This window comes from Silurus meridionalis, chromosome 25 (genome assembly GCF_014805685.1).
Source record: "Silurus meridionalis isolate SWU-2019-XX chromosome 25, ASM1480568v1, whole genome shotgun sequence".
In the NCBI taxonomy this organism is placed as follows: Eukaryota; Metazoa; Chordata; class Actinopteri; order Siluriformes; family Siluridae; genus Silurus; species Silurus meridionalis.
In genome coordinates, this window is record NC_060908.1 from 1,323,605 (window position 1) to 1,340,000 (window position 16,396).

Consider the following 16,396-nt stretch of genomic DNA (forward strand, 5'->3'; position numbering starts at 1 on the left):
ATTAATCAGCAAAGGGTGAGGGAAGAAAGAAGGTTGAAACCCAGCATGAATCATTGTGAAGAAAAAAAACTGTCATGCATGTGTAAGATCGCACGTGTGCATCAGCATGCTAGCAGAAGATAATAATGAAAATGTAAAAGACACATAGCATGCTATATTGAGCAAGATTTTTGACCAAAAGAAGTGTATTGATATTCACTGTCTGTGAAAGCCATGAACTTCCTGTTCGGTGATGTCACACAGCAGGGTGGAGCTTCTCTTTTTATGGTTTATTTGCTTAGCAGCTCACTTCCTCAGTAGCTGCCATTGCAAAGAGGAGGGTGCTTGTATAAGTGTGTGTGAGTGTATGCACTTAAAGACACACACACACACACACACACACACACACACACACACACACACACACACACAGAGAGAGCTGCTGGATATCAGTGTACGGGCTCCAGAAGCCCCACGAGCTCACCAGCATGGACCAGGATCTGGCGAGCAAAAGGCTCCACTCGAGGTAGGACATGAAACGACGGGGGATGGGTGGAAGGGTGGTAAAGACGGACAAGGTCTGAAGAACAGAAAGGAACCAACGGAGGGGGTCGTCATGGAAGGGTCTGGGTGGGGAAGGGAAGCCTGCTGAGGAGATTAAGCGTCTCAGAGATCACTACAGCTGTGCAGAGGAAAGCGAACGCTCAGTCCCAAGGACACGTGCTTCCAAAAAAATTGGAAGAATTTTTGAAGAAACGGTGGTCTGACGTCTGATTTTTTTTGTCCCTCCTGCATTCTCTTTCTGCATACGTGTCGTTCGGCCGTGCTGTTTCAGCACTGCCTCGTCCCCTTGTGTAGCTATTTCCTCCTCGCTTCTTGCCTTCTTCCTCTCAGGTGTGGTGAAAGAATTTCAGTTGCGAAAGCTTTCCTCTTTCTCTCTTCACACCGCATAGATTTTCCGGAAAAACCCCAAAACAATCCTCGACTCACAAATGGTCACACGGTCATGTTTGTTTAACGCATCATGGCGTGAAAAACTCATTGTATAAGTACGATTTCTATAAAAAGTTACAAAGGATACAGTTACAGTTTGAAAGGGGGCGGGACTAGCGCTCGTGATCGTTCGGCTGCTTATCAACCAATTCGCTTTACGACATGTAACTTGTTAAAAGTTCTAAGGTTTACGAGGAAATCAGGTTTGTCTTCACTCCGAAGAGAATTTTTACAAGCTCACAGAGTTACAAGCTAAACAGCAAGCGACTTAATTAGCATGCAAGCCATGTTGGAATTTTGATAATAAAGCTAGCATGCTATTCTAATTACATTTGATTAAATTGTTAAATCTTCAAATATTTAGATATTACAAATTCTGATTCTTTCGAATGTAGAATCTATACTTATTTCATGACCAAAAAAATATAACTTTGTTGTCTTCATTGAAATTCAATTGCCATTTTTATTGGTGTTTCATAATAACTTTTGTCTGGGATTTGAGGATCAGGAAGATTCTCAACAGCTTGTTGAAAATGAACGATCTTCAGACGCTTTGGACATTTCCGGCAGTTGGCAGACGCGCTAATCTATAGTGACTTACATTTATCTCATTCATTCAACTGAGCAGCTATGGTTGTAAGGGCCTTGCTCAGGGGCCCAGGAGTAGCAGCTTTGTGTGGCTGGGATTTGAACTCATGAACTATGGATCAGAAGTCCAATGTCTTAACAACTAAATGTGTGTGAGAGGGAAGCTTTTGTCAGCCACACTTCGTAGGGAGTTGATGTTTGAAGAGGTTTTTTTTAAGGCATTCTCTTGTAGCTGACCATGTTTTAATGTTACCTGTTTAAGTATAAATTGGAATATAGTAAGCTGAGAATAGAGTAAAAAGCATTCCAGAAATAAAGATAGAACGACAGAAAACTTTGAAAATGCTAATTTGTGACATTTTTTTTTTTTGCAACTTTTGCATTTATGATGCAACAAAAACTGCACTTTTACAATCTTTTACAAACAGACCAAAAGTAAATGTGAGTAGCTTCCTGATTGTTAGACACACATGCATGTGTCTTCATGTTGTTTACAGAGGGAATTCGGATTGATGGTGTTCCCTAATTAATATTTTTCTGGAATTTTGAAATATTTGGTTTGAAGATTGTTTTGAGAATTTGACTTAATTGGGGGGATTTGGATTGATGGTGTTTCTCAACGAATTGTTTTGAGCAGTTGTACAATTTTAAGGGCTTAATGCAAAACATTCAATAAATAATAGTGTCCAGAACATTTTTGTGACTCGGTAGCAACTCTCTCTCCTGCGGCACAGTACCGGGTCACGACGGTCTTTGGGGACCTCTGCTCTAAACTATGAATGAAATTTGATTGGATAAAATCATCTACTAAATATATTCAAAAGCACCCGAGACTCGGCTGTGTGATTATGTGAAATGAATGGTGACACAAAATAAGCTGTTGTTGTATTTCACACCAAATCCACATCATAAATGCATCTCATACCCGCCTGTGTTTGGTGTTAAAGGTCTCTATCGGTTTCTATAGGAGCTTGACTAATCTGCATGAACAGGCCTTTTGTCTTGTGTGTGTGTGTGTGTGTGTGTGTGTGTGAGTGTGAGTGTGTGTGTGTTTGGTTTTTATCTCGGGCCTTCACCATTTACATTTCGAATTATTCATCTGGCAGGAGCTTTTTATCCATGTGGAAGAACTGAAACAGAATCCACAAAGCCACAGAACTGAGCGAGCATTTTGGGGGAAAATTTTCAGCTTTGAGGCAAAAACAGCAACTTTCTGGCAACCCAGGGGTTTAAAGTCGCTTGTATGACAAATTGAAAAGACAAGGGTAGAACCTTTATCCCTCTTATATGAAGTTTATCATGCAGAGAAACTAAAGATGTTGTGATGTTATGGATGTTTTGTGTATGACGTCCACTCAGCACATTCTGGTAGTTTTTAGTTGGTTACAGTAATAACTCTTACTCACTGTTGGTCAATTCATGTTATACAGCACTGCTGAAAAGTGTGGAAACACAGAGGTCTTTGAGACACATGCATGTTCCTTTTGTTTCCAAGTCAAAAACACAGGAACTGAACAGTGAATGAGTGCAAGGAAGTTCTGTGGAGTCCAAATGGGAAATGTTTGTCTCTAACAGAAGAACTTGTGTAAGATAAAGAACAGCAGAGAAAAACCTGAGGTGGAAGCTTGATGGTTTGGAGCTGTTTTGCAGCAGGGAAGGTTGGAGACTTATTCCGGAAAGTGAAAGTAAACCAACACGGCTCCCATTCCACACTTCAACACCATGCAAATTCGTCTGGACCGAAGCGTACGTCTGAGCTCTGTAAGCGTTATTTAGAGAGCAAACAGACGTCTGAACTGATATCTATCATGGAAAGACCTGCCCAGTCACCGCACATAAATCCTTTTGAACTGCTCTGGGATGAACTGGATCACCAGGTCAGGAAGAAATCTAGTGAAGAACATCTTTGGCAAGTTTTACAAGATGCATAGCAAAGTATTGCAGCTGAATGTTTGGAGAAACAAACTGTCCAGATGCTGAAAGTGTGTAAATCTGTTCTTTAAGCTAAGGGAGGATGTGTCTCTCTCAGAAACCATGAAACCACACTTTTGATAGGTGCTGTAAGTCCCCCAGAAAACAATCTTGATCGAGACAACGATTAGTAAAATACGGATTCTTGCTAAGTATATAAATTAAGCAAGTTAAGATGGAATATCTACAGATCGAAATGTTTTGCTAGTTTATTTATGTAACTGCAATAAAAATTCCACTGACATAATGAAAAGTCTAAAGAAAAGGGTGCCAAAGATTTGAAAACATCAGTTTCTGGATAGCTTTTTATGCTAATTGTTAGTAAATGACATGGTCTTGTGCTGAAAAGGATAAACGTTCATGATATAATCCTGGACTATAAAGGACAGGAAAGGAAAGGAGTGGGAAGTGCTTTTAGGTTGCTGAGGGAAAAAAAACAAAGGAAGGAAAAAAAAATGTTCAGAGTTTCTCTCTGGTTTCCTTGACAACTGGACTTTACTGCCTTCGTGTAGGACTGGGGTAAAGCTCTAAATGCCTCACGATGACTTGACAGCAGAAAGCAGAGACTGAAGATTGTTAATTAAAGGTCAGACAGCATTAAAAGCATGACATCGCTACACTATAGGGACAAAAGTATTGGGACACCTGACTTTTCCAGCCATATGTGGTTCTTCACCAAAACTGTGATCACAAACTTGGAGGCAAACAATCGCATACAGTGTTTTTTGGATGCAGGAGATTTGAATTCTTTCTCCTTCACTCGAACTAACTAGGAGACCCAAACCTGTTCCAGCATGATAATGCAGCTCTATGAAGATCTGCTTTACATAGTTTGGAGTGGAAGATGATCTGCTGTAGAGCTCTAAACCCTATTGAACACCTTTGGGATGAATGTGAACGCTGACTGCACCCCAGCACTCCTCACCTACACCTCACAAAATTCGATGTCCGCTGGCCGTTCAAACACGAAACATTACGAGTTTTATTATTCATCAGACCCCCAAGACTGAAGCTGCCCTCAAACTGTCAACAACAACAATGACAGCAAAAGAATGTGTGATGATGTGTCTGGGGGCGAGCGAGACCGAGGGCCTGTTATTATGTCATAATTGCTTCTGTCCTCGTTAATTACCTGTGTGTACCGTACACTCTCTGTGGTGGGATGACCACAGGCATGTCTCTTCTCCTGCCAGTGGGGCCTCAGAGTAGTCAAATCCCAACACCAGTCCCGGACGCTGGAGTTCAGCCCAGTTTCTGTGGTTTGTTCTGTGCCACTGACTGAACCTGGAATTTACTGGGGTGTGTGTGGAATGAATGGTCTTTCAGCCAGAAAGTCACTGAACTGTTCCGGACTTTTTTCCCTTTCATTTGAACCGATGCGAAGGACTTTGTTCAGAGTAATATTTAAACCAAATAATGTTCACAGCCCAACAGGTGATTTTTAGGTAAAACAGCAGTGATCATTTGGAGTCCAGAATACGATTAAATGTCACACAAACAGTCTAACGGCGTTATTGTGTCTGTAGCATCTAAACGAAGAGGACGTACCGATTAGGAAGTACGCAAAGAAAAAAGTAGAAAAAAGTACCAATGAATGAAGCTCACTGGTTACTATAGAAATCTTTTAGGGAATCCTACATCCTTGGATTATGAAGAAGAAGAAGAAGAATAGCCTTTATTTGTCACATACATTACAGCACAGTGAAATTTGTTCTTCACATAATCCATAGCTTGCTCGGAAGCTGGGGTCAGAGCACAGGGTCAGCAGTGATACGGCGGCCCTGGAGCACAGAGGATTAAGGGCCTTGCTCAAGGGCCCAAGAGTGGCAGCTAGGCGATACCGGGGCTTGAACCCACTACCACCCCCCTCTGCTCCTTATGCAAGAACCCCTTACATAACGGGGAATTCCAAATATCTCTGCTTTCCAAAGATAAACTCGAGAGACTGCACGATGCACTCGATCGACCTCTGCGGGTTGATTTACAACCCTGATGTGTGTAATTCCTGCAGTCGGAATTCCGTCTCATCCATCATTTCATCGATTGCCGTTTGTGTTCTTCGAACCCTTACAAGACTCACTTTAGTATTACATCATCCCTATTTAAGAGGTCGAAGGTCGTCTGGTTGATCGCAGTCCTAGCTGAAACGCTCCAACGGAAATTACAATGGAGGTATTGTGGTTATTAATAATAATATAAAAAGCCTTGTTTTTCTTCCATGCTTCTACTCTCGCCTCATCTGGCTTTCTGCTGTGCGGACAGATTTATTGTATTTGGCCTCTGCACGTGTTTTCTTGGCTTTGATCGCGTCTAGACCGAGCTGCAACCGTTTATCCAGCTATGGTTAGATCGTTTTTTTTTATATTTATCTGATTGAAACTGTGAGATCAGACACTCGCTTTGAAAGAAGATCTTTGATGTTTTTTTGCTTTTGCTGATGGGATAAAGATCTGCTAACTCATTCCCCAATCCCAAAAAGTCATTACAATTCCAGACTGAGTTATGAGATGATCTTTTATATTATATTGGGAGATGATTGTTTTTCCTTACATTGTCTCTCTGGTGAAACCATTACCGATTTCTTTGTAGAACCATTTGACAGAATATTTTCCTCTCAGAAAGGGTTGACGTTCCTCTTCTGTAGCTGAGGAACTTTATAATTCAGTTCAATTCGATTTTATTTATATATCTTTGACCAATGGGCAGTGTCCCAAAACAGCTTTATAGAAATAAATAAAATAGAAACTGGTATGAGAGGAAAAAACCATGAGAGGAACCAGAATCAAAATGGAACTTGTCCTCATCACTGGATATCTTTTCATTATAGTTTTGTAATTGTTGTGGTTATCAGCTGTTCATTGATGGAGACTTGAGTATAAAATTGTTCATGGTGATTGTAGTCCAAAACCATTATGGCAAACTTTTTAGATTAAGTCCAAATCCATCTAAATGGTTCTTGAGTTTGAAAGACCCACAACAACCTTATGGAACTTTAGGGTGTTCATGTGGAGAACATCCTCAGCTGCAGCCAGTGGTCTCCAAACAAAGAGAACTCCATCCACAGGTAGGGCATCAGGATGAATCAGGCAGGTCCAGAAAGAAGAAAGGAACAGGAGGACACAGTGGTGGACATTAAGTAGATTTTTTTGCGTATCTGCACTTTACCGAAACTTCACTACATTTAAAAGTAAAATATTTACAATTTACTCAACTACATTTAGTGAAATCAGTCGTTCCTTTTTATTAATGAGAATAAAATGTAACTGGTGAAACACGCAGCGAGTCACCAATCAGGATCGAGCACACGCTCTGTTTTACATGTGTTCTGATCGCGCTCGGTGCATCTACTGATCACCAACATACAGTTCAGCATCAGTTCAACATCAAGCAGAACATTTAGAGAGGAATAAATGATGAAGAAACTCCAGACTCGAACTCACCACAACACACGTGACCTCATTTACACAATTTCTTGAAGTAGGTTTTGGGCTCATGATATCAATCAGTGTTTGAGTCATTAATATCATTCTATTAATAGATCAGTGTGCTGAGAGTCACATTCGAGTCTTTTCACATCAACTGAGGTGATTAAGTAAAGAATCTTGATAAAAATGATAATAGGAAAATTATAGTTATAATAAATCACAGTACTTTGAAAACTTAAGTACATTTGAAGGCAAAAACTTTTGTACTTTTACTCAAGTGAAAGTTTAAAGGGAGAAGTTTTAGTTTTACTGGAGTCAGATTTTATCTAGTTGATCTCTACTTTAACTCAACTACATGGTTTCTGTACTTCATCCACCACTAATAGCATCTCAGGAGCATGTGCATCTCTACATCCAGAGAAAGAGAATTGGCTAATGATAGAATTCCAAAGAATAAATTATCTGTATATCACTTATTATCGAATCAGGGAATAAATAACTGCCTGAGCTCCAGTAATTTCTCCCAGACTCCGCTAACTCTACCTTCTCACCTTAGGCCTCTCAGCTAATTGGAGCGCGACTTGGTAATCCCTACTGCTCCCCATAGATCATTAACGTTGATTCTGGATGACTCATGTCACGTACAGCAGCTGTGGCTTTTCGCACGTGTAATGACCAGCCTACCATGAAACACTTCCTGGGTGTAAATGACGTTGATTTAAATCCAAGGACACTTTGTTAACGATGTATTGAGGTCTTCACCTTCATCTGAAGCGAGGAATAAAGGTTCTGCAAGGAAGCTCCTTATCACAGTGAGCCACTAAACTGCCACACATTTGCTTCTAATGCTCAGATCAAACAGTGTGAATGTCAAGAAAAGTCTGTCTGTGATCTGGAGAGAGGCCCCGAGACAGGGTTTAAAGACTCGAGTGTGTGTTACCAAGGGCTGTGATCTGCTAATCGTCCTCTAGGATGCAGCATGTCTAATAGCATAGAAAGGACATCATAAAGAGTGGTGAAGGACCCTTTATCCTAACTGTTTAGCTAAAAATGTGAATAACGTTACCTTAACCTTAATTAGATGGTTAATGTAGGAAAATCTGAACCTGAGGAAATGATGAGCAGCTTTAAATACTGTATCTAAGACCCCGATTTACAAAAGTGTTCCATCACCTGGTCTTTTTATGGTTTTCGAGACACATGCTTGTTACTGAAGATGTGATCAGACTGCCTCACCCTTGCAGTCAAACATGGAGGTGGAAGCTTAATGGTTTGGTCTTGTTTTGGAGCAGGAAAGGTTTAAGACTTATTCCGAAAAGTAGAAGTGACCAACATGGCTACAAATCCATACACCACCATGCAACCGACTTCACCGTACAACCAGACGATGAAAACCCGAAATGTACGTCCGAGTTCTGTAAGAGTTATTTAGAGATTCAAACAGTCGTCTGGAGTGACATCTATCATGGAAAGACCTGCCCAGTCACTGCACCTGAATCCTACTGAACTGCTCTGGGATGAACTGGATCACAAGAAAGAAAGAAATCTCCAACTAGTGAAGAACAACTTTGGCAAGTTTTATAAGAGGCACAGCGAAGTATTTCAACTGAACGTTTGGAGAAATTAAGTGTCCGGATGCCGAGCAAACAGTCGAGAGAGCAAACAGTCGAACTAAAAACCTATGCAACTGGAAATTTATACCATTTCCCACAATCGATTATTCACTTGCTTTCCACAGATTAGAGAACAATACAGGACTAAAGATTCATCATTCATGAGTTCATTTTGCTGTTTCGATATAATCTCTCTCTCTCTCTCTCTCTCTCTCTCTCTCTCTGACTGCTTTTAAACCATGATGTCATTCAGCTCTATTATTATTACTGTTACAATTATTTCAGCTGCTCAGGAAGATACAGGATTATACAGGATTAATTACGCACTCTCTCAGTAATCGTGTTTTTATATATATATATATATATATATATATATATATATATATATATATATAAACAGAATAAAAATAAATCGTATAAAAAATTATAACCAATTGGAAAACTGGTATATTGGCTTTCCTTCTCTTTACTAATCAAAACGAAGGTTGCTCTCCTCAGTCAAATCCGATGCAATGTTCTCCAAGCCTTTACCTTCGTTTAACGATTTAGTGTCTTAAATAACCTTCTGCAGGAAGCAAGGAATCAGCAGCAGACCCCTGAGAGCAAGTTGTCTACAAGATATAGGTGGAGATGGAGGTACATAAATCAAGGTTGTTTACTGCATGCTGACTGAAGGCTGATGTGAAAAAGATTTCAGAAAGTCAGGATTGCGAGTTTGCTTTTTTAGAGCTTTATGGCCTTCTCGATCGTTTGCTGCTGCATAAAATAGAAACGAACGACAGAAGGGTAGCCGTGGGGTTGCACCTTCATGCCCTTCTCCTGAAACCTACAGTAGGAGTCCTTAATTGAATATGTGTCAGGATCAGCAGGTGCCGGATTAGTCGAGTGTCTAAAGCCCTGGGTGTCCTTAAAGCAGCGACGGTGCACTGGGGAATTAGAGCAGACTGTGGTTCTGCCTCTCTCTCTCTCTTTCTCTCTCTCTCTCTCTCTCTCTCTCTCTTTCTCTGGCAGATGGTGTCAGACTTTCATCATTCGTCATGTCGCCTTCGGTCCGATCGGTCCTTTCCGATCGAGAATGAAATTTAACTTCTTCGTTCACTACTGAACCGATTTGGATTCTAAGCGAGGTTTCGTCTGAGAGATTTAGAGCTTCAAAAAAGCAGACTTTGAATTGGACTGATAGATCTGAGATCTTCTACCATTTCTGTAAAGATATGATTTTTTCATGCTCTTGAACTGGAGACCAGATTTGCTCACTACAAGCTCGAACGGAACAAAGCTCTTCAGGAAGACCTCCTTGATTATCTTCGTGCGCCTCATCTGTATCTCTTATTCTCGGTATCGAGAATCTTCTGAGATTGTTCAAAGCAAACGCTCAATAGTGATTGCTCATCTTTAAAACTTCTAGTCTGATCTTAACGGAAAATCTTTCAGATAACATCTTTAGCTCACTGTCTTCAGATTTTTTTGCAAAATCCAGGTGTGATCTTCAAGCCTTTGTGGACATTTTTGATGGTTCCCTGCCGAAACCATTGCAACCGTTATGTCTGCTGAAGCTTGTCCTCTCACTGAGGCTCAGATCGCTTTGTGTAGACTCGTCCATCATGGACCGAGACCTCAGGTCACCCTAAAACCTCTGAGAGCAGAGTTGGAACTGTATGTGGAAAAAACTCGGGCTAAACAGAAACAAAGGTACAAGAAAGACGTAGTGGTGTGGAACAAATAAATCGTCCAGTAGGTTTTGATGTGGCTGATACATAGATGCTATTGTATTATAGTGTTTCTCATTTACTGTATCTCATGCATTTGATGGAATAATGGCTAAATTTTTGGTTTGACAGTGAAAGAATGATCTCAGATATACAATAATGGTTATTCTTTTAATTGTGAAGTATTGCAAACAGGAATGAGAAGTAAAATAAAAAACAAACCAAAAAAAACGTACGAATGGATGAGGAACCAAGTCAGTTTGCAGGTGATACTTATGCGAAACATTTCTAGCACATTTCTCGTTAGCTAATTTGTATATTTTGCATGTCATACAGAGCATCCAGGAAAAATTGTATATACTGTATAATTTTTTATTCAGATACTGCGTTCTCCCAGTGGCTCATTCCCAGTTCCCAATCCAAGGAATTAATCAGCCATCAAATTCCCCTATGTTTCAGAGATCATTTTTATTTTTTTCTAATGAATTCTTACAAATATCAAATCCACAACATGGTACATTATGTAATTCTATGGAGAATTTTAAATACTGCAAATTGTTAACCAATTATTATTGATAAACAGATCAGTCTATTTAAAAACAGTTACATTTCTGATTGGGTTACAGATTAGTCTGGATGCCCAGACTATAAAGTAAATAAGGAAATATGAATAAAAACGTTTTTACCGGATATTTTTGAGTTCTTACCTTTGAATAAAATGTTCTACTTAGTACTTTGTGCTATATGGAAACTTCTCCAAGAGCAGAAGTCTTCAATAGAATCCACTAACTGTCGCTGTGGCTGCAGGTTTTCTCTCTGCTTGATCTGAAGCCACACCAGGTGCTGCTTGTGTAATCAGTTCATTAAGCTCTCGGACTTTAAATGATTATTAGTCTCAGTTCCTGATTGGGTAAAATGAAAACCTGCATCTACACTGATAAAGAGAGAGAGAGAGAGAGAGAGAGAGAGAGAGATACATAAGTGCACAGCAATTTTTGTACTTCTATGCATGTATTTATTTTTTTATTATTATTATTATTATTATTATTATTAATTAAACATATGTTTATTTAATTGTTTGTTTATATGTACATACTTATTGAACTGATATTATTATACTTATTATTATTGAAAGGAAGTAAATAAAATCCATGCAGCAGTTATTGGCAGGTTGTAGCCTGTCTAATGAGCACTTATGAGTAAATTAAAGTGTAATGAGTTGAATGAAGTGTCAGTACATTGGCTTTTGTGTTCAAAAATGAAATAAAATATGTAATTTCACAAACCAGGGGTGCACAAACTTTTGCATATCACTAAAAGTATAACTAATATATATTATATTATAGTTAGGATTTGTCAATAGAATTTTGCTCAAAAATTGACCTCTGTTTTTTCCCCCCTCTCAGGATGGAGGCCTCCTGTCTCGAGTTGGCTTTAGAAGGCGAGCGTCTGTGCAAAGCCGGAGACTTTAAAGGTGGCACAGCATTTTTTGAGGCTGCGGTTCAGGTAGGAACGGAAGATCTGAAGACCCTCAGTGCCATTTACAGCCAGCTGGGTAACGCCTACTTCTACCTCAAGGAGTACGGCAAAGCACTGGAGTATCACCGACATGATCTCACGCTCGCCAGGTAAATACGTCTGAAACGGGATTAAAGGCAGGAGCACTTCTTGGTTTTTCAACCTCATGTGCATACACTGTGTTTATCGAACACGTCTGAATAGCGAGGACACAAAATAATCAATTACAGTGAAACACCAAAAAAAAGGCATGCAAGCATTTCATACAAGTTCAACATCTTCTGTTAGACTTGTGTACATGGTGTATGTGTATTTAAACAGAAAAAAAACTGTTTTTTATAAGAAATGTTTTTAATGTTGAAGTTTTGGAGCTCTAAAACTCTGAATCTATAGTGGATGTGTTACAAATTACATCCAAAACACAATCACAAACATCTGGCCATCCATTAACTATGGCCTCATCCCATCCACATACCATATTAACTTTATAGGCAACACCAATAAAACTCCCTCAAACATTATCTCACCATGAGTTAGCCATTGGCTTTTACCAAACCACACTTGAAGCACGATTTAGGGCCCGTAAACACCTGAGGTGGTGTCTCAAATTACACACTTGGCCACAAAGGTCTTAGGCCACCACTGACATGTTTCAATTACAAACCATAATCACTACATAGGCAACAGAAAAAAACCCATCACAAATCTTTTTGGCCTTTTCCCAAATCACACCCAATTTACTATACAGGCCCCATAAGCACCTCAAGGTTCATCCACTGCAACAATTAGGGAGGTTCTAATGGAAGGAGACCTCTGAGCACTATATAAGGTACATAGTCGGCAATTTGCTACAGCACCAAGCAGAAATATTGGCACTCTTGGACTAATGAACATTATTGATTAGTTTGAGATTAAACTCATGTAGATGCTGCTTGATATTCGAGTGGGTTCAGAATGATTGGCACTCCTATGAGGTGGTATCAAAACGTTTCGAGATGAGCTCTGCTTACAAGAAAGTACTTTTTTTTATCTACGTTTACACACTTATCACCTTCAAAATAGTCCCCTTGCACAACAATACAGCGCCCCCAGCAAACCTGACACTTCTGGAATGTGTTCTTAAAGTCTTCAAGCACCTTCTGCGGTTCACGCTCGATCCTGTTGTTTCCGGCGAGAAACTCCTATGTGAGGAGAGCTCGGTGACAGAGGGCACACGTGGTCAGAATAGCAGACGTGGTAACGCACGTGGTCAGAATAGCACCAGGTGCACAGCTTCAGATGTACACAGGACGATGTCTTTTGGCACACTGACTTATGAAGGTTGGTGCTTCCTGTGACTGTGCGTGCAGCCCTGTGCTGCCATCTGCTGGCTTGTTACAAAACTAGTCTCAAAACTTTTTTGATAGCACCTCATAAGATCGGATGGAAAATTAAACGAAAAGTCGAACAATTATTGTTTTGAGAGACACATTGTTAGTACGTATGTAATACAGTTATACATTTTACACAATTACTGTATGTACTGTACTGTATTCATTCCTTTCTGGCATTGACGGGTGCCAATACTTTCAGGTTCTGTGTAAAAACTAGGATATTATGGGTCACATTTACAAGTTAATGAACACAGGTGAATGAGACGGTGCTAATTGCTAAAAGTGTGTGTGTGTGTGTGTGTGTGCAGGACGATTGGAGACAGGATAGGGGAAGCAAAGGCGAGTGGGAACCTGGGGAACACTCTGAAGGTGCTCGGACGCTACGACGAGGCGGTAGTTTGCTGCCAGAGACATCTGGACATCTCGCAAGAGCAAGGAGACAAGGTAGGAACACTGGAACACACTTACACACACATAAAAAACCCAGACAAGCTTTTGCAAATTGTCAATAAAAGGGTTTGTCCCTAAATCAGACCCTAAACACTATATAGAGTTTATGGTCGTGTTCCAGTTCACACTGCAGAACTCTTGTTTGCTTGATGGAGGTATTATAAGAATGTATAAAAATTCAGGATCTTCTCAATTAACTTAATCTGTGTGTGTGTGTGTGTGTGTGTGTGTGTGTGTGTGTGTGTGTGTGTGTTAGGTTGGTGAGGCCCGGGCACTGTACAACATTGGGAACGTGTTTCATGCTAAAGGGAAGCAGCAGTTGTGGGGATGTTGTCAGGAGCCGGGAGACCTGCCGGGTGACGTGAGTGACACGTTACAGAGAGCCACAGCCTTTTACGAGTGAGTGAGTCAACAAGAACAAAGTGAACAATGACGTGAACAACAGCGTAACGTTATTTATGACGCAGTGTTTATCCTGCAGCTGAACAGAATTCAGAGTTTCGTTTATTGTATGGTGTTATTTTCACACGCAGGTTAGTTTTTGTTCTTAATTTGTGAAGTTGAGAGAGAGAGTGAGAGAGAGAGAGAGAGAGAGAGAGAGAGAGAGAGAGAGAAACGAGAAGATGAGAGGATAGGGGTTGAGGGTGTTTACAGACGGAGCTCAGATACACACCGAGACACGACAGGTGGAGGAAAAAAAGAAATGCAGTATAAACATTACTTAATAGAGCGTAATGTTCCACTGAGGTGGTGTTTGGTGTGAAAGCAGTGTGTATGGGAAAACTCAGCGCATACAGGTTCGGGGGTGGAGGTGGAGGGTAGAGAAAGAATGAGAGAGGGAAAAGAGAGAAAGAAAGAAAAGTGGTAAATGGAGGGAAAGAGAGGGGAAGGAAAGGAGATAGGGTAAGAGAGGGAGAGGGATAGAAAAGGGGAGAGAGGAGACAGAAAAGAGAGAGCGGGAGGAAAGAGGCAAAGAGTGTTGGAGAGAACTGAGAAAGAGAGGAAAGGGGGTGGAGATGGGAAAGAGAGAGGAGAGAGTGAGGGGTGGAAGAAGGAGAAGGAGGGTAAAGGGGTGGAGAGATGGGTATGGTGTGGAAAGGGAGAGGAGGGAGGGAGAAGAGAAAGGGGAGGAAATAGAGAGAAAGAGAGAGAACGAGGGGGCGGAGGGAGGGGGAGCGTGGGTTGAGAGGGTCAAATGGGGAAAGAGAGGAGGAGTGAGGAGATGGTGAGAAAGAGAAGGGAGGAAAAGAAAGAGAGAGAGACATATACTTTTTTATGTAGTCATATAGGTATTGCTCATCTTTATCAGGGGTGCCAATAATTAAACCATCACAAATAGTCCTATGTTTTTGTTCACTCGTTTGTTTACTGGTTTCAAAGTTTTTCTTCTTCTTATATATGGATCATTTTGGTCACATGACCCAGCAACAATGTAAAGACTTTACATGTAAAAATGCAGTGTAACTGTATAAACAGGTCGGGATGTAAATAAGCAGCTATTTGTGTGTTTTGTTTATTGTTTACATGTTTACAGCATGTTTACTGTCAGTGTGTTGTACCGCTCGATGTCGTGTGTGTTACAGAATGAACTTGTCGCTGGTGAAGGAGTTGGGTGACAGGGCCGCTCAGGGGAGGGCTTTCGGTAACCTTGGCAACACGCACTACCTGCTTGGTAATTTTGTGGAAGCCATCAAGTTTCATCGCGAGGTAAAAAAAATATCCAAACATGTGATCATGGATGAGTAACAACAAATACCTCATATTATCTTTAAAAAACAGCAACTGTGAAAAGTGTGGAAACACCCAGTACATGTATGTTCTTACATGCAACACTCTCGATTAGAGGTCAAAACTAAATGGAGTCCAAATGGGACATTTTTGTCTCCACCAGAAGAACTTGTATGAGATAAAGAACAGGAGAGAAGATGTGAGCAGACTCCCTCACCCCCACACTCACACATGGAGGTGGACGTTTAATGGTTTGGGGTTGTTTTGGAGCAGTGAAGGTTCAGGAAAGTGAAAGTAAACCAACATGGCTCCCATTCCACACTTCAACACCATGCAGTTCCATCTGATATCTATCATTTTACCACCTGCCCAGTCACCGCACCTCAATCCTACTGACCTGCTTTGAGATGAACTGCATCACAAGAAAGAAAGAAATTTCCAGCTAGTGAAGAACATCTTATGCAAGTTTTCAATGGGGCATGGCAAAGTATTTCAGCTGAGTGTTAATTAACATAAATCTGGACATTTGTAGATTTGATTGGTCAAATTAAATCCTTACTGAGTTTGTTGCGTAGAAACAAATAGAACATGCATGTGTTTCTCCAAAACCTTAAAATACTTGGAGTTTCCACACTTTTGAAAATATATTAGATTTTATTATTTTTATTTCCTTTTTGGTTTCATTTTCTTTTTGGGTTTTTCCCGTAGAGACTTTCAATTGCGAAAGAGTTCGGAGACAAAGCGGCCGAGAGGAGAGCATACAGTAACCTCGGCAACGCGCTCATCTTCCTCGGCCAGTTCAACTCAGCCACCGAGTACTACAGGTACAGCAGGGCTACTGCGACACCTAGAGGACTGCAGAGGAACACACACACACACACACACACACACACACACACACACACACACACACACACACACACACATCCCTGATAGTCAATCAATAAATTGCTGATGAATGATGAATTATTCTTTTGTCTGTGTGTGTGTGTGTGTGTGTGTGTGTGTGTGTGTGTGTGTGTGTGTGTGTCAGAAAAACGTTGCAGCTC

At 40.6% G+C, this 16,396-nt stretch overlaps 1 protein-coding gene across 3 annotated transcripts in view; it reads left to right on the forward strand.

The window, feature by feature from the left end:
• The first annotated feature begins 316 nt into the window (after window positions 1-316).
• The window catches only part of gpsm1b (G protein signaling modulator 1b), a 25,458-nt gene continuing 9,378 nt past the window's right edge, over window positions 317-16,396 (forward strand). Inside the window, exons 1-7 of one of the 3 annotated variants that reach the window (XM_046838880.1) lie at window positions 317-505; window positions 11,685-11,906; window positions 13,478-13,613; window positions 13,876-14,018; window positions 15,203-15,326; window positions 16,056-16,171; window positions 16,381-16,396. The exon at window positions 16,381-16,396 is cut by the window's right edge and continues 140 nt beyond it. In XM_046838880.1, coding sequence (XP_046694836.1) covers window positions 468-505; window positions 11,685-11,906; window positions 13,478-13,613; window positions 13,876-14,018; window positions 15,203-15,326; window positions 16,056-16,171; window positions 16,381-16,396 — 795 coding nt within the window. In that variant the 5' untranslated portion in view covers window positions 317-467. Of the gene's footprint in view, window positions 506-9,505; window positions 10,262-11,684; window positions 11,907-13,477; window positions 13,614-13,875; window positions 14,019-15,202; window positions 15,327-16,055; window positions 16,172-16,380 lie in introns of those variants that run through there. The other 2 variants (XM_046838878.1, XM_046838879.1) reach the window with 2 other exon arrangements.